At 40.9% G+C, this 19,799-nt stretch overlaps 1 protein-coding gene across 1 annotated transcript; it reads left to right on the forward strand.

Annotated features, from left to right (window-relative positions):
- The first annotated feature begins 287 nt into the window (after positions 1-287).
- On the forward strand, positions 288-16,393 carry LOC146620401 (cadherin-1-like). The gene is made up of 13 exons (XM_085369820.1): positions 288-413; positions 5,285-5,425; positions 6,514-6,669; positions 7,263-7,404; positions 7,719-7,891; positions 11,121-11,249; positions 11,865-12,050; positions 12,201-12,451; positions 14,440-14,582; positions 15,400-15,491; positions 15,676-15,808; positions 15,943-16,158; positions 16,260-16,393. The coding sequence occupies exons 1-13, from the start codon at positions 288-290 to the stop codon at positions 16,391-16,393; spliced, it is 2,022 nt and encodes a 673-aa protein (XP_085225946.1).
- Positions 16,394-19,799: the final 3,406 nt, after the last annotated feature.

Here is a 19,799-nt window from a genome sequence, read left to right on the forward strand (position 1 = left end):
TAAGTTGATCAGGTTAGAAACAGAAAACTCAGTCACTTTATTTGCTAGAACAGAAACAGCCAACACTCTCCGACCATAGCAACCCAAGAATCAGTCGGAGTAACGGCTCACTCATGCACAAGAATAGAAGAAATAGTCTTAATGATTGTAGTTGGAACTTCAGGGAGCCCAGTGAAATGAGCTGTGGCTGTGAGAACCCCACTTTCTACTGAAAGAGGGAGCAGCTGGAATGGAGGTTGCGAGCTCCTCATCCTCTGCCCACAACACTGCCAATGAGGAGGCCGGAAATGGCAGCTTTACTTCCAACAGACCAGTCAGGACAACCTCCCATTGAGCTGGGAAATAGCCATTTCCAGACTGAAGACCTAAGTAGCAACTGTGTCGAAGCTGGAAGGCTTGGCAGCAAAGTGTTAGTGAGTACCAAAGGTCTAATAAACCATAGGAGAGCTCCTGATATGTGACTCGAACTAATGATACTGCCTCCACCGTCAGGACCTAGGCTTTCAGGTTGATGCACTGGCCAAGAACAAGTTAATAGTGAGGCTTGGGAGCGGGTAGATGGCACAGCTGGGTTTGAGGATTGTAACAGCGACAAGCCGGCTCATGAGGAGTACTCAGACAGGGTAAAGAGCTAAAAGTGCAGCAGCAAGTTGGAACTGTTTAAAAACTCAAAAACTGTTTTGAAATCACAATGATTTCAAAACGTTTTTTTGTTGCATCTCATAAATGACAAATGGTTCTGTTTTGGCAGTATATTGCGTTTTTTGAGATACTTCGTAAGCAACTTTTGTTAATGTCTGCATTTTAGTGTGTGTGCATGTATGCTAGTTAATTGCCACAGCAAGGAGAGAATGGTGAACACTCTGATTGGCTGTTGGCCCCTGGTGGAATCATGCTCCTCCCATGCAGGTAACGCATGCCCTGGCCGGAGGACTTTTTAACAAATAGATTTCTTCAATTTGGGATGTTTACCATTCCAAATAAATGAAGTGATTAGTGAGTCTAGAGATTTAAAGTTTAGAGTTTGATCGGGAGAGATTATAGCAGGAAGAATTTTTTCCAGCCTGTGCGCCAGTAGCTTAGACAGAATTTTAACATCCGTGTTTAACAGAGATACAGGCCTATAAGAAGCACAGTCCTTGCCCTTCTTAAGTAACACTGTGATACAGGCCTGGTAGCATGAAGGAGGAAGTGCCCCAGAGTCTAGCAATTCTGCAAAAACTTTGCAAAGGAAGGGAGACAAATCATCCAAGAATTTTTTATAAAAGTCTGTAGAAAATCCATCAGGACCTGGAGATTTCCCAGATTGCATAGATGCTATTCCCACCTGAATTTCTGCCTTTGAGACAGGGGCTTCCAGAGTCTGTCTGAGCCCTGGGGGGAGCGAGGGCATATCAATGGAGTCAAAGAAACCATGCAAATCTTTTACATTAACAGTAGATTCAAATGTGCAGCATTCGATACTGTCGACCATAATATCCTATTAGAGCGATTAGAACATGCTGTAGGTATTACAGGTACTGCACTGCAGTGGTTTGTATCATATCTATCTAATAGACTCCAATTTGTGCATGTAAATGGAGAGTCCTCTTCACACACTGAGGTAATTATGGAGTTCCACAGGGTTCAGTGCTAGGACCAATTCTGTTTACATTATACATGCTTCCCTTAGGCAGTATCATTAGAAGACATAGCATACATTTTCACTGCTATGCAGATGACACCCAGCTCTATCTGTCCATGAAGCCAGATAACACACACCAATTAGTTAAACTGCAGGAATGTCTTAAAGACATAAAGACCTGGATGGCCGCTAACTTTCTGCTTCTTAATTCAGATAAAACTGAGGTTATTGTACTCGGCCCTGAAAAGCCTAGAAATATGGTATCTAACCAGATTCTTACTCTGGATGGCATTACCTTGGCCTCCAGTAACACTGTGAGGAACCTTGGAGTCATGTTTGACCAGGACATGTCCTTCAATGCACATATTAAACAAATATGTAAGACTGCGTTCTTCCATTTGCGCAACATCTCTAAAATTAGAAATATCCTGTCTCAGAGTGATGCTGAAAAACTACTTCATGCATTTATTACTTCCAGGCTGGACGACTGTAACTCATTATTATCAGGATGTCCAAAAAACTCACTGAAAAGCCTTCAGCTGATCCAAAATGCTGCAGCAAGAGTCCTGACAGGGACTAGAAAGAGAGAGCATATTTCTCCTGTTTTGGCTTCCCTTCATTGGCTTCCTGTTAAATCCAGAATTGAATTCAAAATCCTGCTCCTCACATACAAGGTCTTAAATAATCAGGCCCCATCTTATCTTAATGACCTTGTAGTACCATATCACCCTATTAGAGCACTTCGCTCTCGCTCTGCAGGCCTACTTGTTGTTCCTAGAGTATTTAAAAGTAGAATGGGAGGCAGAGCCTTCAGTTTTCAGGTCCCTCTTCTGTGGAACCAGCTTCCAGTTTGGATTCGGGAGACAGACACTATCTCTACTTTTAAGATTAGGCTTAAAACTTTCCTTTTTGCTAAAGCATATAGTTAGGGCTGGACCAGGTGACCCTGAATCCTCCCTTAGTTATGCTGCAATAGACATAGGCTGCCGGGGGATTCCCATGATGCATTGAGTTTTTCCTTTCCAGTCACCTTTCTCACTCACTATGTCTTAACAGACCTCTGCATTGAATCATATCTGTTATTAACCTCTGTCTCTCTTCCACAGCATGTCTTTATCCTGTCTTCCTTCTCTCAGCCCAACCGGTCGCAGCAGATGGCCGCCCCTCCCTGAGCCTGGTTCTGCCGGAGGTTTCTTCCTGTTAAAAGGGAGTTTTTCCTTCCCACTGTTGCCAAAGTGCTTGCTCATAGGGGGTCATATGATTGTTGGGGTTTTTTCTCTGTATCTGTGAAGTGCCATAAGGCGACTTATGTTGTGATTTGGCGCTATATAAATAAAATTGAATTGAATTGAATTGAAAATGTATATAAAAAAATGTCACCACTCCATTGTCCGCCCTCACTCTGGTTATGATTTGTTTAGCCCTAATACCACGCAGTTGAGTGGCCAAAAGCTTACCGGTCTTTGCACCATGTTCGTAAAAATCGTTCTTGTTTCTAATCAGACATTCTTCCACTTGTCGAGTGGAAAGTAGGTTGAGTTTGGTTTGTAGACTTAAGCGTTCTTTGTATAGCGCCAGTGATGGTGACTGAGCGTACTGCCTGTCGATGTTTAAAATCTGGTCTGAAATAAGCCTCTGCTCCCGCTGTGCACACTGTCTTTTAAATGCTGCCACTGAGGAGATTTCTCCTCTCAGGAATGCCTTCAGAGCTTCCAACACCGTCTTGTTTGGCATACCAGGTGTTCTATTCTCGTTAAGAAAATTTTTAACTTTAGAAGAGATGTTAGAAACAAATTGTTCATCCGTGAGCAGCAATGGATCCAATCTCCAGAGCTTTCTCTGAAAAGCAGCCCTGAAAAGCTTCTTTGAGCACGAGGGGGGCATGATCAGAGACAGTAATGCTTTCATAGCTGCAGAATCCAATACTATTAATTAGCAAATTATCAATAAAAAATTATCTATTCTAGTGTAGGTGTGGTGTACATGTGAGAAGAAGGAATAGTCTCTACCAGTAGGGAACAAAAACCGCCAGGGATCTGTGAGACTATAATCTTCAAGAAAAGACTTGACATAAGTTGCAGATTTGTTAAGAGTAGCAGCTTTGGGGGATGAACGATCTAAAACCGCATCCAAATAAAGATTAAAATCGCCAGAATTAAAGAGTGAGTATTTAAGTCCAGGAGGTGTGAAAACAGGCGTAGAAAAAATTGCACATCATCAAAATTGGGTGCATAAATATTGGCCAAGGTCACAGACCTGTCGCAGAGTTTGCCAGACACTATTATAAACCGACCGTTTTTGTCTGACACAACAGTGGATGGAACAAATGTGATGTTCCGATCGATAAGAATAGCTGTACCCCTGGCCTTTGCTTTAAAATTAGAGTGAAACATCTGTCCTGACCAACATTTCGCCAAGCGTGAGTGATCCGAATCCTGCAAGTGAGTCTCTTGCAAAAAAACTATCCCGGGCTTAAATTGCTTCAGGCGTGATAAGGCTCTCTTTCGCTTTATTGGGTGGTTCAACCCCCTCACATTCCAGCTAACAAAGGTAAGATTACCACTCATCAAGGAAGTCCCACATTTTTATGTGCAGAGTTGCCCAAGGAGGGAAGGGAGGGGACGAAAACAACAACAACAACAACAACAACAAAAAACATGACAACCAACCCCACCCCAGAAATAAAATGCAATACAATAACATATCACTGCGTAAAAAAAAAAAAAAAAACCCAATACCACCCACCAATATCTCCCCAGCAGGTTGCAAAAGCAACCGCGTAAGCCCCTGCTTTCTTCCCATACTAGTCCCAGTTTTCAGGACACGAAGAAGAGAAAGAAAAAAGAACAAGAACAAATCCTACCCGTTGTTTCTACGCATGCGCACAACACAAAATTCTGTGGCGAACCGTCCTGCCTTTGTGAATATAAGCTACAAACATACTTTGACTGGTAAAATTAAGTGCCAAACCGTCCTACCTTTGTAAATGTGACGTACAAGCATACTTTAACAGCTATAATTAAGTGGCAAATCGACCTACCTTTGTTAATAAGAGCTAGAAACATACTCTGACGGGTAAAATTACGTGCCAAACCATGCTACCTTTGTGAATGTTACCTACAAGCATACTTTAATGGGTAAAATGAAGTGGCAAACTGTCCTGGCTTTATGAATGTGAGCTACAAGCATTCTCTAATGGGCAAAGTTACGTGGCAAACCGTCATACCTACTTACATTTGTGCTGGAATTACTCTGTGACAGCAGAAATGTGCATAAACTACTTACGGTAGGACGTTTTGCCAAAGTAGGACGTTTTGTCAGAACACCGGAAAACGGAAGTCCAAGGATGGAGCTTTTAACAGTTGCTTCTGCGTCCTCTCCAGTAGACTTTGGGATACACAAAGTTATCCCTCATGCTATGGGCCGGGAGACAGTATCTTGAAGCTTAAAAAAGTTTGTTTGATTCTGAGCTAAGTCTCTTTAAGGCACAAAACCTACTATTAGGTTTGTTTTCTACCAAGTCTCCATCACTCCCTCTGACTTACCTCTCACTTCTCTAAGTTGTGTAATTCTGAGATATACAATATAATCTGTAGTCTTTATTGCAGTTTGTCAATTTGTGAGTGTTCTTCTATCCAAGCTTTCTGCATGTTTTCCCAGATTACCAATGATCCACAAGTGTCTGTTCTTCAATCCCCCAAGTCTGGTGGAGGGGTGAGGAGGAGGAAGAGAGACTGGGTTATTCCTCCACTCAGTGTTACTGAGAATAAGAGAGGAACCTATCCCCTGAAAGTAGCTCAGGTATGAGGAACTGAAGGACCTTGTGAAGAATTTGACACTAAAGTGCATTGTAAATGTTTATATGTTTCCTCTGCAGTCAGCAAGTCTTTTCCCCCTATTTTGAATTCTCATTATTGAATCTGCAGAGTTTTCACTTTTCTTGGATGTGTCTTTGTCATAAGCTGACCTTGTTAACTTTAGTTGAGTAAAAATATGTACATTTTTGGTGAAAGAAACGTTATTTCTTAAATACAGATCAAAAGTTTATTTGCTATTTACGATAATGAGAGCAAGATATTAGCAGTCAACAGTAACTGTCCCACACCTGGGGGAAAAATTAGAATAACAGATTTATCCTAACCAGAGACCACATACACACATACAGAGTCATGTTTCACCCTATTTACATACAGTTGAGCTTAATTTGTCTCACCATAAATGTATTGATATCCACTGCAAGGAAAGAAAGTAAAATGTTTATTCATATTTTGTGTTTGAAATTTCAGCGTTTAAATGCTAAGCCTGGTCCTGCTGGAAATTTCTTCCTGTTAAGAGTGGTTTCCCTTCCCACTGTCACTAAGTGCTTCCAGACCAGCTGATTCTTGAGGTTCTTTCTCAAATATTGTAGCATCTTTAGGCGGCTTTTGTTGTGAATTGGTACAATATAAATAAAAGTGAATTGGGGGCCACGTGAGCTCAGTGGATGAGCAGGCAACCACACGTCACATGGCTGCAGTGCAGCAGTCTGAGTTTGACGTGCAGCGCTTTCCTGTGTGTGTGTTTCCCTTCTCCTTCTTCCCCGTTTTCTGTGTATCTTCACTGCTACATTATCCAATTAAGGTAAAAGATGATATTATAGAAAAAAAAACATTAAAATGGTTAGCACCAACAGTAAGCTAATTAGTTAAAATTAGTAACTGTAGCTTGTCTTCTGATAAAAAAGAAACACATTTAAAAAATCCCAAGTGCTTAGAGAATCTAGCAATCTTGTTGATTTGAGGAATCTCTTGATATTTTTGAAGATGAACTTCCACAGCTTCTTTATTGTTGCATAACCTTTACCATAGACAGTGAGAGTGATCTAACTCCGTCCTGTGTGTTTTTTCCAGATCCGCTCTAGTGACGATAAAAAAAAGAAGCTCTTTTACAGCATCACTGGTCCTGGAGCTGATCTGCCTCCTGCTGGTCGTTTCACAATGGACAGAGAGATGGGCAATCTGTATGTAACACAGCCACTCGACAGAGAGGAAACAGCCAGTTACACGGTAATCATCCTCACTTTGTCCAAATGTGTTCCAAAGTGAGTATGTTTTAAAGATCACTTAGTAATAAAAACTTTTATCCTGATTATTCTATCATGTTGTTGTTTTTTTGTAACATCTTGTGTTTCAGGATCATATTGAAATTAATTCAGTTTTTTAATCAACTACAGACAATACTTCACAGTTAAGAAATAAGATTCTTGATGTGCAGTCTGAAATGTTCAGTTTAGATAAGTATTAAGAGTCTTTACTAGTCTTACTAGGTTTGTTAAACCTTTACAGCTGGACATTGCAGGTCTTTTTGGCTGTTTTGAAATGGAACACACAAAAACCCTTTTGAGAGACAGAAACAAGAAGTCAAGTGACGCCTCACAAAACCTACTGTAAATGAATCAAATGTGTAGAGTCAAGACAATAAGTCTTTTCATTTCATTTTATTTCTAGAATTTTAAAAGAATTCGATTCAGTTTATATTAAATTCACCAGTCACACTGAAATCTTTACCTTGTTTGTATTGTGTGTAATGTTGAAGGCGTAGAGATAAGTGAATCAATTTAAAGCTGAATCAAACATGTTGAAATCTTCTGCCTGTGTAGTTTGAAGCACATGCTATGGTTGCCGGAACAGGACAAACTGAGGAACCCATGGAGATTATAGTCATTGTGATCGACCAGAACGACAACAAACCTTATTTTACGGTGGAGTACTACGCAAATGTTGCTGAGGCCACGGCCATCGGTATGTTTAAACATATTTTTGACATTATTTTGTTTTTTGAGATATTGAACAAGCAAACTTGTTGGCACTTATTTGCAGTTTTCTTTATTTTTTAAAACTATCTACAATTCTCATCAATAGAAATCAATGTAGTGCAGAGGTTTAAATGCAATGAATTTTAAGATAACCTTCAGAAAATTACAATGTGGGTTGGAATGAAATTAGACTTTTTACGCTAACTCTATTTTGATTTAATAAATTCTTAAATGAAGCAATGTGAAGACCTTCTAAAACTTCTGCTCTTTATTTCCTTTTTCTGAATTCCTCCACTCCAGGGACTGAGGTGGTTAGGGTTGAGGCCAAAGATGACGATGAGCCAAATACTGACAACTCAGAGCTCCGCTATCGTATTCTGAACCAGGACCCACCGCTGCCCACTGACAACATGTTTGAAATCAACCCAATTACTGGAAGTATCCGAATCACTGGTAGAGGACTGGATAGAGAGGTAAGACTTGTTAAACATATTTAACGTACAAGTGTCCTTTTACACCTAAGTACTGAAAAAAGCATTTTATAATGAATCAGGATCAGTAGTCTGCCTGTCACTGCTAGAAATCAGTCAGAAAGAGGGTGCTGCATCAAAACACTGCTGGTGATTTCTTCAATTGTGAAACTTGAAACTGTTTGCCTTCAAATAAAAGTTTTACTTAATGTTGAAACCAACAGATTTCATGAGGCTACACTTTTACTTTACAGGCTAACAGTCTCTATTTCTGGCTTACATTTCACCAGTGGCCCCCAAACCCCGGGCCAAGTCGTTTGGTACCGGGCTGCGAGAGTTGAGGCTCGGGTGTGAAATTCATGGTTTTCAGGGTTTTTATTGTTAACTCGGTTTCCCTGGGACTTTTTCTGGGGGTTCTTGGGAATCAGGGCTATCCGGCCTTCAGTTAGCCATTCCAGGTGTGGAAGAGGTCTCACTGACAAGCAGCTGGTTCATTTGTACTTATAGGCGTTCACATGGAGTACAGTATGTTTCTTCAGTCAGTAAATGTGAACCACGTCGGGGCCTGGTGCTGTCCAATTCTTCATAGAGACCCTTTCTTGGTTGTCTGCCACTATGATGGTTACCCGTACCTGTTCAGGAAAGTTGCTGTTGTCTGTTCTTAGATCCACTAGCCACTGAGCATTGGCGTTATGGGTTGCGTACTTCTATATGCGCTTCGAATATTGCTTTGTCTACAGCCTTGGTGATGCTATTCCCATATTGTTCCCCTGCCATTCTGTTGCTCACCCCTTCAGTGGAGAACAGCTGGTTTATTCTGTTGCCTTCTATTACTCTGGTATAGTTCTTTAAGCAGCTGGCCCAGGCTGTAAGTCATTGTTTGGCAGTTTCTAAGGTCTAAGGTATGGACAGCTTGCTGTACTTACGCACATTCTTCATTGCACCTTTCTGCAGCTCCGATAGTTGGCAAACTTCCCTCCCTGCCACCTTGAGCATACATAGATCAAGGTATGCATGGTATATATCAATCATAGACAAAAAATGCCAGGACTGATTTTTTTTTTGTCCCAGTCCAGTCTGGCTCTAGTTAAGATAGGAATCCTTGCACTTGGCAGCAGTGTTGGGTAAGTTACTTTAAATTAGTAACTTAGTTACATTACTAGTTACTTCTATCAAAAGTAACTTAGTTACTTCAAGTTACTTGTTACCTTCAAAGTAACTAGTTACTAGGGAAAGTAACTTTGGTTTTACTCAGAATTCTCTTGTTAATGTGTTGCTTCCATAACTTTGCCAGTCTTGTGCGCCTTTTACATCCAACACAAAAACTGCAGTCGTGGTGCTTTCGATTGTACTCAGAACTCGGAAATTCTGCCTTCTGAATAGGAAGATGTAGGTAACACCAGACTGCAGATGAGTTGCATACAGGGCTGGACTGGGACAAAAAATCGGCCCGGGGATTTTGACTAGAGACCGGCCCACCATTATAGGAAAAATCATAAAGCCTTTGAATGAAAACCAACGCTGTTGTGACAGTGATGTACACTGTTTTGATGGTATATATGTCTCAATCTATCAATCGTTTGTTGTAAGATTAAGATAATTATTTTTTAAAAGCTAGATATTTTAAATGAGAATAAGAAAGAAAAGTATTTCTTTGTGCCCCCCTCTCCCTGTTAATGCCCTACATGCCCCCCTGGCAACACTTTGCTAGACCCGCCCCTGCACAGTTACCAGCTGTCAGATACTTAGAAAAGGATCCTGGTGTTATTTGTCTCTCAGAAACAGTTCATAACTTCCCTTCAACTCATTCATGTCACCTAAAAGGTAAACCTGTTTCTCCATCACCTGTTCAGCTCTGATGATTCAGTAAGGACATCTCCTGGTTTCATCTTCATGTTTCCCTCTCACCACATATCCAAACCGACATCATGACCAGCAGCTTTACAGCTGTGGCTCCAGCAAACATCAGCTGATACTAGAAAGTAATATTAAATAAATTCTAACAACAGCTGATCAAGCTTAAACGTGCTGCTGTTGTTTAGCGCGACATCAGCTGGTTTCCTCTTTCTGGCGCAAAGTGGGCGATAAACAAACAAGAGAGCCGATCAGCTGATCATTGATCAGTTTCATGATTGAAGTAGAAACAGGAGAGGGAGGGGGGAGAGAATGAGAGAAGAAGTGGCAGCTGACAGCGTAATGACAGAATAACTCCAGCTTTGTGTTTTTCCATTCTAGCTGACAAACTGTGTTCCTTTTCACCTCAATACGAAACGCGTAATATTTTCTCTGAATAAGAGACGATTCGGTTTTTTAGGGGACGGTTGGCAACTCTAATAATTAACTTTATGAACAAAATAAAGTTCAACATCAGTAACATAGCACCCACCCAGCTGTATAGAAACCCAGTCATGCTAGCTAGCACGCAGTACGGGAAAAACTCCACCTAAACTTGTTTTTTTATTGGTTTACCCAGATAGACTGCAGGTCATAACTTCTTACCTGAAGTTCAGTTCACCTGACACTCGGACCGGCGCCCGCCTCGGGTCTCTCTTCCTTCTCCGTCCCCTTTCTCTCATCCACCTGCTTGCCTCCACCACTTGCTAATGTTACTGAATCTGTGGAAGCTCTGCGATGTCACCACACGAAGTAACGAGTAACGAGCCTATCTAAATCCCAGTAACGACTAACGCGTTCCTGATTTTAGCATAATAACTAGTTACCGTGCTCGTTACCACAATAATAACGTAGTTACCCAACACTGCTTGGCAGTGTGTAGAAGCAGTAGGTACCCCACCTGTCGAAACTGGGGTGAAGCACACCAAAACCTTGGTGAGTCGTGGTCACATGACCTAGGTGTTTTGAACCACGCTTTGGAGCGGTGTATCGAAACTTCTGTGCTTCGGAAGCTTGACACAGCGTCGACACGTCTGTTTCGAACTTCCCATGCCAAACAAACAGCCTCCTGCTAGCTGGTCAGGGAATACACTATATTTAAAAAGTTTCGACACGGCTATTATTAGTTAATGGCATCAGGTTTACAGGTATTTGTCATAAGCAAAATATAAAATGAGTTTCGCTTCAGCCTTTCGGCAGAGTGCCAAGCCTTCATAGATGAACGACTCTAGTCAGCAGTTTGAAAGCTGTGTGTTATAGAAGTGTGTAAACCGATGTCAGTGTTTCTTCCTTCCTGTTGATGAGCTGATTTACCTTAACAGTCCCTGTATCTTAACAGAAATATCCACAGTACACTCTGACAGTGCAAGCAGCAGATATGGCGGGAGAAGGGTTAACTGGACAAACCAAAGTCATCCTCACGGTGACGGACAGCAATGACAACGCTCCAGTCTTCACTCAGAGCTCAGTAAGTATGAAGTAACTGGAAACTTCCTGTTTAACTGCTGCTTTTTCACTCTGTTAAAGCAGAATACATTCATCCTGTATCTAAATGCATTACTAATGTTGCACTCACACATAGTAAAAACAGCAAAAACCCACAATAGAACAAAACATGTCCACAGCACTTTAGCAGCTGTTCAACATGTGCTACATTTTGTGTGTAACTTTGGCATTTACATGTGGACAGCCGGCAATGAGTAAAATACTGCTGTCAATTTAAGTAAAAATTATTAAAGAAATTATAATATTTATATCTACATAGTAGAGCTGCCTCCACGTAGTTGACAACTAGTTGTCACAATTGAAAATGTAGTTATCTATAGATTTTGAGATGCATCAGGGTGCCCTGGTTTGTACAGGGAATAGTGAGTCTTTGACAGCACATGGAAAATATGCTAATATGGTTAAAAACACTTTTGTTCCATTTTTAGTGAATTAACTTTATTTAATAAAATTCCACAGCTGTGCAGTAAGTAATGAGCCCAGTATAATGACAGACTACAAAATGAGGCCATTATTCTCTATCCCTAATGAGGAGGCTTTAGATCTGTTTTCACTGCCATCCTTTATTTTCTCACAGTATAATTCAACAGTTGATGAAAACAAAAAGGATTTTGAGGTGGTTAGGATGATAGTAACAGATGAGGATGAACCACAAACTCCAGCCTGGAACGCCAAGTTCAAGATCGTCAGTGGTGATCCTGATGGACTTTTCACAGTAAAAACAGGAACTAACAAACACGAAGGAATCCTTTCTACTGCAAAGGTAGGAAGAAAATCAGGAATTCATTCATAATATTGGAAGATAATTGTCATCAATGAGTATTTTCTTTAGTCGATGGAAGTACTTTCTGTGATTTGTTGTAACTTAACATTGCCAACACCCTTATGTTTTTTTTCTCTTCCTTCCAACCAGGAGCTGGACTTTGGGACGGCCAGCAAGCACACTCTGTTGGTTTCAGTGGAGAATGAGATTCCTTTTGCTCCTGGTGTTTCTGTGGTCACTTCTACCGCCACAGTGGTGGTGAATGTGAAGGATGTGAATGAAGCGCCAATATTTGATCCAAAGGAGACGCTTGTGGTAAAACCAGAGGACCTTGCTGTGGATGAAGTCGTGGTGCAGTACACTGCTTCAGACCCAGACACTGCACGCAAGCAGACAGTCTCGTAAGTCAAACAGGACAAAAAAACGCCTTTTTACTATGAACAAATTTCTCACTGACAGAGACAATGTATCACTAACCTCATAAGTGCCTCAAACATTCAGTTTTTCAGTCAAAAGTACACTATAAAAACACTTCATTAGTACCCAGACTTTGTTTTTTGGCACCTGGCAAACCGACTGAGGGGCTGTAAAAAAGAGGCGTTCAGTTTCCAAACAGGGAATAAAAGTCTGTAAAATGTGTAATATTTCCTTGTAAATTTACATAAATAATAAATTGGTGGAAACAATAGTCGAAGAAAAGAAGTGACTATATATCCATTGATCATTTGAAGGTAAAACTATAGTATATATATCATTTATTTTTGGCTCCACCCACATGGAAAAGAAATAGTAAAAACTTATATGTGATTACTCATGAAAGTGGCCACTTTCATATATTGTTTTAGTAAGTATCCAAAACATACAAGTTTCATTATATAATTTTTCAAGGGATCTTATATCTGTTTTCACTCTTACATGCTTTTCATACAAGTTTCACAAAAGACAGATACAAACTTTATAAGATTTATATACATCTTTTCCATATGAGCATAGTTGGTTTGGCAAGTGAGAAGTTGTTGGTTCAATTCCAGTCCACAATACAAATCACTGCAAAATCTGGTCAGAAAGGGGATTTGGAAAACACCAAGTGAGCGACATTTCTCTGGGTGAAAATTGTTTGTTTATATCTGAAGGGAATGTCCAGACTGCTTCAAGCTGATAGGAGGGCAACAGTGACTCAAATAACCACTAGATATTCATAGGTAGACATGCATAACCATCATATGAAGAGCAGCATCTCTAAATGCACAGCACATTCATCCTTGAAGCAGATGGGCTACACCAGTGAACCATCACAGTGCGGGACACAGTTGTTAGCTAAAAACAAACAAACAAACAAAATACAGTTCACTTGGGTTCACCAGAGTTGGAAAAACAAAGATTGGAAGAATATTGTCTGGTCTGAAGAGTTTTGATTTCTGTTGGATGGTAGGATTACATTTTGACAAGCATGAAAGCAATGAAAAGCATGACTCCATCCTGCCTTATGTCAACAATTCAGGATGTCAGTAATGGTGTGAAAGATGTGTTCTTGGCACTTTGAGCCTCTTAATACCAATACTAATTCCACGGCCTGCTTCTGGCTGTATCCCTGCCTTCGGTGTACCAATCTTCGTATTGCTGCTTCCAGCAGGATAACACACCATGTCACAAAACTCAGATAATCTCAAACTGGTTTCTTGAACATGACAGGAACGCCCTGTTCACTGACTACAATTTGCATGATGCTGTCAGGTCAATATAGACCAAAATCTCTGAAGAATGTTTTCAAAATAGGTTCCAGCCCAGTACTACCACTGATTACCAGAGAGAGATGAACTGGTTCTCTCTTTTCTTTTCTTTTTTTAAAACACTTGATGTTAACAATAGATGTAACAATCCTAACAATGCAAAGTGTTGACGTACTTTACAAAAAAACCCACTTTGTATATGTAATTCAAAATAGATGTGGTACACAAATATTTCTAAAAATATTTGTGTACCACATCTATTTTGGCTACCTCTGGCTACCCTCATAGTACATTTGGTTTGCTTATCAAAGCCCCAAATATAAAGAACGTGAGAAACCTGTAACAGTTCATTTGTCCAATTACAGTTATCATAACACCATGGATTAAACATGAGGGAAGAATTAAGAGATAAAATAATGATAATATTAAGAAGAAATATTAAAAAGAAGAAATATTAAGAAGAAACATATAAGATATTAAGAAGAAAGATAACTATTATTGTCACTCGTGGTCTACACAGAGCTACATTTGCATAATAAAAATACAGCCCGACAAATGTCCAAAATCAAATAACACACTGTGCCATATTGTGAAACATGCTAATTCTAATCATCCTGCCTGCACAGTATTACCATCTTTTCTGTGACTGTCTTGTACAGGTACAAAATAATGAATGACCCTGCAGGCTGGCTGAACGTGGACAAGGACACAGGTCTTATTAAAGTGAGAGCGTCCATGGACAGAGAGGGTATCTTTGTCACAAACAACAGATACATCGCGACCATCGGGGCCTATGATGATGGTAGGTGGGAGTTAAGACTGATGCAGATTATTATCATCATTTGACTCCCATACACAATGACCACTGATATGATTTCATAAAATAACAAGTGTCTGAATAATTACACTGGTAAACAAGAGTTTTGCTGTGGCTCTTTCACCTCTACTTTAACAAATCTGTACAATGTCAGAGATGAACATGAGGAAAGAGTTTATCAAGAAACAAAAGTGATATCAGGGAAACAGGCAAACAAAATGTATTTTATTGTTCACTGGATTAAGGTGTGTGTGCACGTGCGCTCGCTCTTTGCAATACAAATTCCAGTACAAACAGATGTTCCTGGCATGCTCACAGCTAATAACATTGTTGCCCTTTGTTAATGGGTTGCATTTATATAGCACTTTTCTAGGCACCCAAAGCGCTTTACAATTCCACTATTCATTCACTCTCACATTCACACACTGGTGCAGGGAAGCTACAGTTGTAGCCACAGCTGCCCTGGGGCAGACTGACAGAAGCAAGGCTGCCATATCGTGCCATAGGCCCCTCTGGCCAACACCAGTAGGCGGTAGGGTAAAGTGTCTTGCCCAAGGACATAACGACCCAGACAGAGAGAGCAGGGGGATCGAACCGGCAACCTACCGGTTACAGATAAGCTTCCCAATCTCCTGAGCCACGGTCGCCCTTTGTTGCAGTACCTTCAATTATTTGTGTGTCAAATGTCAGTTATGTAAGAACTGGAAGACCAGAGGAAAGTCTCTGAGCGTTAAAATTTGGACTATATTTCACTTTGTCGATGGAACCCACCTGTGAACATCTGTGTTTGTTCTGTGACCAGATGCAGTCCCAGCTACAGGAACTGGTACTCTGATCATTCAGCTGGAAGATGTCAATGACAATGCTCCCATCATTGAGCAGCATAAAATTATGGTATGTCTTATTTCCCACCAGCTCAACAGGTGTTTTCATCTAACACATCAAATAGTGGTGCAGGATGGGTGTATTTATTGAATCTACCGACTTCAAGATGCGATCAATTAAAAAGTTTAACCAAGCCCTATTTATGCAGTCATGTGATACAGAATATTAGCATAAAGGCTTTGTGTTTCCTCAGGTGTGCAACAAGGATCCAGCTCCTCAGCTGCTCTCAGTAACAGATAAAGACGGACCAGAATTTGGAGCTCCCTACTCGGTGTCTTTACAGGGCATGTCAAAGACCAACTGGACCGCTAGGATGAACGACACCAGTATGTAAACTGTATAAAGTGATGCTGTCCAGTCACATGGCCAGAATTTGAAATATTTTGAAATAGAAACGTAATATATTTCATGACTTGTGTTGAGATTATTTCCTGCGAATATCTGTTTTGGGTTTTTTTAGGACAAGGCATCATCTTGAATTTAGCCACTGAGCTGCCCAGTGGAAATTACAGTGTTATACTGACAGTGGCAGACAAGCATGGGTTGGGGCAGGACAACATCATCAAAGCTGAAGTGTGCGACTGCAAGGGAGAAGATTTGATGTGTACTCAGCGTGCTTTAGGTGGCAGCAACCTGCCCATTATTCGGGGAGTACTTGGAGGCATTCTGCTGCTCAGTGAGTTGTGAATGGATTTATAACTTGTAGCCTCTGTTTTCTTTCCCAGCTAAGTGGATTTGGTTGGTTGTTGTGTGCTAAACTTTGTGCTCTGTGTTCAGTGCTGGTCCTGGTTGTGCTGTTTGTCAGTCTGAGGAAAGAGGAGCAGAAGGAGCTAACATCTAAAGACAACATCTTCTACTATAACAGAGAGCAAAGTAGAGAGGATGATCAGGTAAATGGACACCAGTTCTGATTGCAGCGTTAGCCTCATCCACACCTGTGTCTTCATCCACACCTGGTCCGGCCTCTGTGTCTTCATCCACGCCTGGTCCGGCCTCTGTGTCTTCATCAACCTCGTCTGCTCCTGCCTCGTCTGGTCCTGCGGTTGCCACACCGTCATTGGACCCAGCTCATCCTATACCGCCTCGCCTCTGCCGGCCGCTTTCCTTTTCGCCACCGCTGGCTTCGCGGTCGTCCTCCGGACCTGCTCGGTGGCCACCACTGCCTTCCAAGTGGCCGGCCTCCTGATTTGTTTTGTCTGCACCACCGCCGTTGCCGTGTGCACGGTCGGCCCCCAGAACTGTTTGTACGGTTAGATGTAACGGTTTAGGATTTGTGTTCTCATGTTTTGTGTGGGTTTAGTTCCATGTGTCATTTTCTGTCTGTCTCTCAATGTCGAGTCTGCGTCTTTGTGTAGTGATCTGCGTCTCATGTGAGTGTGTTCAGTTTACCTGCCTTGTCTCGTCTCGTTAATTACTCCCAGCTGTGTCCACCACCTGTAATCTCCCTGTGTTTCTCTGTGTGTATTTAAGTCGTGTCTTCTGTCATTGTAGTTGCTGGTCCGTCTGTGTATCTACCATGTTCCTTTCGTGTGTTCTCCCTGCTGTCACAGTCATATACCATCTTCCGTCTTCCTTCATGTTCAGGTTCGTGTCCTTGTTCAGGCTCAGTAGTTTAGTTGTCCAGTATAGTTTAGTTCTCCGTTTACCATTTGTCCATCTATATTTTTGTGTTTAATAAACCACCCTCACACCTTTGCAAGTGCCTGCGTTTGGATCCTCCTTTATTTCTTCCACACGGCTCATCTCACTCACCGTGACACTTCCGTTGTGTTTTGGAGTTTGTATGTGCTTTGTCTCTAGGGGCCACCGTATGTGACTGATGCAAGCCAGATCCTTTTATTTAGCAAAACTGTGATTAATAGTTAAATATTATTGTTGAGGGGCACAGACAGGACCCCACCCCGCTCTGCACGTGCCTGATTTTAAGTATAAAATGGAATCCTGTTGTTGCATAGAGAACAGAAGTGCACCAAAAGTTTGTGGTCACGTGACCTGTGTGCTTTGAACTGCGTTTCCAAACATCTGCGCTCGACACATTGTCGAAATGTCAGTATCTGCAGAATGTGGCTTGCTGAGCTCAGACTCAGAGCACTGTTGGTAATACTGCTGCCAGCTCCTACTATCTGCTGTGTATCTGTGAAGTCAAGGGCGTAGATTTCGTTTTGGCATTGGTGGGGACGAATGATTCAGTTTTTTTTCCCTTTTGTCTTTGCTTCTTGATAACAAAAGGAGAAATGTACTTGCCTACATATGCTATTCTACATGCTTTTAAACCATTTAAAATTACAATTGATAGTTTTATATGTGAGTTATATAATGCTAAATTACAATTAAACAAATGACTAAGTATTTTAGACTTTGGTTTACTTCAGCCATATTCAATATAAATCAGGTATCATACAAAAATAAAAATAACTTCATATTCAGCAGGGCTGGACTGGGACAAAATATCGGCATTTTGACTAGTGGTCCCACCATGGTATTATAGGAAAAGTCATAAATCCTTTGAAGCCTTTATAATTAAACTTAAACCTACACCACCTTCCCTATTCTGGTATTCTAAACAGTAACACCTCATTTATAATTACATATACCTATAACTAAAAGGGTTGCTAACTCCCAGCAAAAAAAGAAAAAAAGTAGGGAACCACTCCCCCACCCTCTGCCTCAAGATGCTTAACTAACAAAACCGATTTAAATTTAATGCGCGTATAAAACAAATGCACATAAATCTATTATTTTTCTCCAGTAATTAAATAGATTCAACATCTTTCTTCAACAGAATTGCAGACTGCACAGAAGGTACCTTAACAAAGTAAAGAATACTATAACTTACTAGGGTATATACTAACGAGACTTAATATTTACTGAATACAATAATGGATTTCTATACATTTTACATCAGATGAAAATGTTGGTTGAAAGATTCAGGTAATTATTTGTTAAAAGCGAGACATTTTAAATGAGAATAAGAAAGAAAAGTATTTCTTTGTGCCCCCCTCTCCCTGTTAATGCCCTACCTGGCCCCCTGGCAAAACTTTGCTAGACCCGCCCCTGCACAGTTACCAGCTGTCAGCTACTTAGAAAAGGATCCTGGTGTTATTTCTCAGAAACAGTTCATAACTTCTCTTCAACTCATGTCACCTAAAAGGTAAACCTGTTTCTCCATCACCTGTTCAGCTCTGATGATTCAGTAAGAACATCTCCTGGTTTCATCTTCATGTTTCCCTCTCACCACATATCCAAACCGACATCTTGACCAGCAGGTTTACAGCTGTGGCTCCAGCAAACATCAGCTGATACTAGAAATTAATATTAAATAAATGCTAACAACAGCTGATCAAGCTTAAACGTGCTGCTGTTGTTTAATGCGACATCAGCTGGTTTCATCTTTCTGGCGCAGAGAGAAAAGCCGATCAGCTGATCATTGATCAGTTTCATGATTGAATTAGCAACTTTCTAGCTGAAGTAGTACGGGACAAATCGCGTTCCTTTTCACCTTAACTTTAAAGTTTGACCTCCTCGGCTGTAATTGGTCCAGGCCAGAGTCGATCATGACCAACTGGCCAATCCACCACCGTTCATTTATACCGTTAAAAAAAGAAAAGGAAGAAAACCCCATCGGCCCATAAAAACGAAAAATCACGAGCGGCCCACTGGGCAAATGCCCGGTATGCCCGATGGCCAGTCCAGCCCTGAAATACAGTCATGACAATAAACATGAGTTCAAGGACTTAACAACATTACTTCAGTTATGTTGTCAGTGACCTCGCCTCTTCACCTCTGTCTGAGCTACAACATGGCAGAGCTGCCTCTGTCACCTGATAAATAACAGTGAGACATTCAAATACATGCAGTCACACATGTGCTTCAAATACAGTCATTGAAACAACAGGTCATCATCCAATTCCACCTGTGATCTTGTGTCACCATTACTCTCTGAGCTTTGTGTTGGTTCTTCTGTCACCTGACAAATAGGACATACATAACAATAAGAATAAAATGTGCAGCTGCTTCAGTGTTTCTGTCAAATTGTGCAGATCTTGACTCATCAGTAATGTTTGTAGGGTGAGTGCATTTTTACAACAATTTGTGCAAACTGCACTGCAAGGTGGAATATTTGCAAAATCGTGACTACCTCATGATATTTTGTCTCAAAAATTAACCCTATGAATATGTCAGTGCCATTAGGATAAAATTGTCACCAACATTTTGACTTTAGACATATAATTTTAACAGCCTCTGTAAACTAATATCCCGGCTCGCTCGAGGCTACGTTTTCTCTGACAGTTTCAATCAAAATTAGAAATGCTGCTC

Source organism: Diplotaxodon limnothrissa, linkage group LG13, assembly GCF_057381915.1.
Source record: "Diplotaxodon limnothrissa isolate DT_005_m linkage group LG13, D_limnothrissa_male_GT1.1, whole genome shotgun sequence".
In the NCBI taxonomy this organism is placed as follows: Eukaryota; Metazoa; Chordata; class Actinopteri; order Cichliformes; family Cichlidae; genus Diplotaxodon; species Diplotaxodon limnothrissa.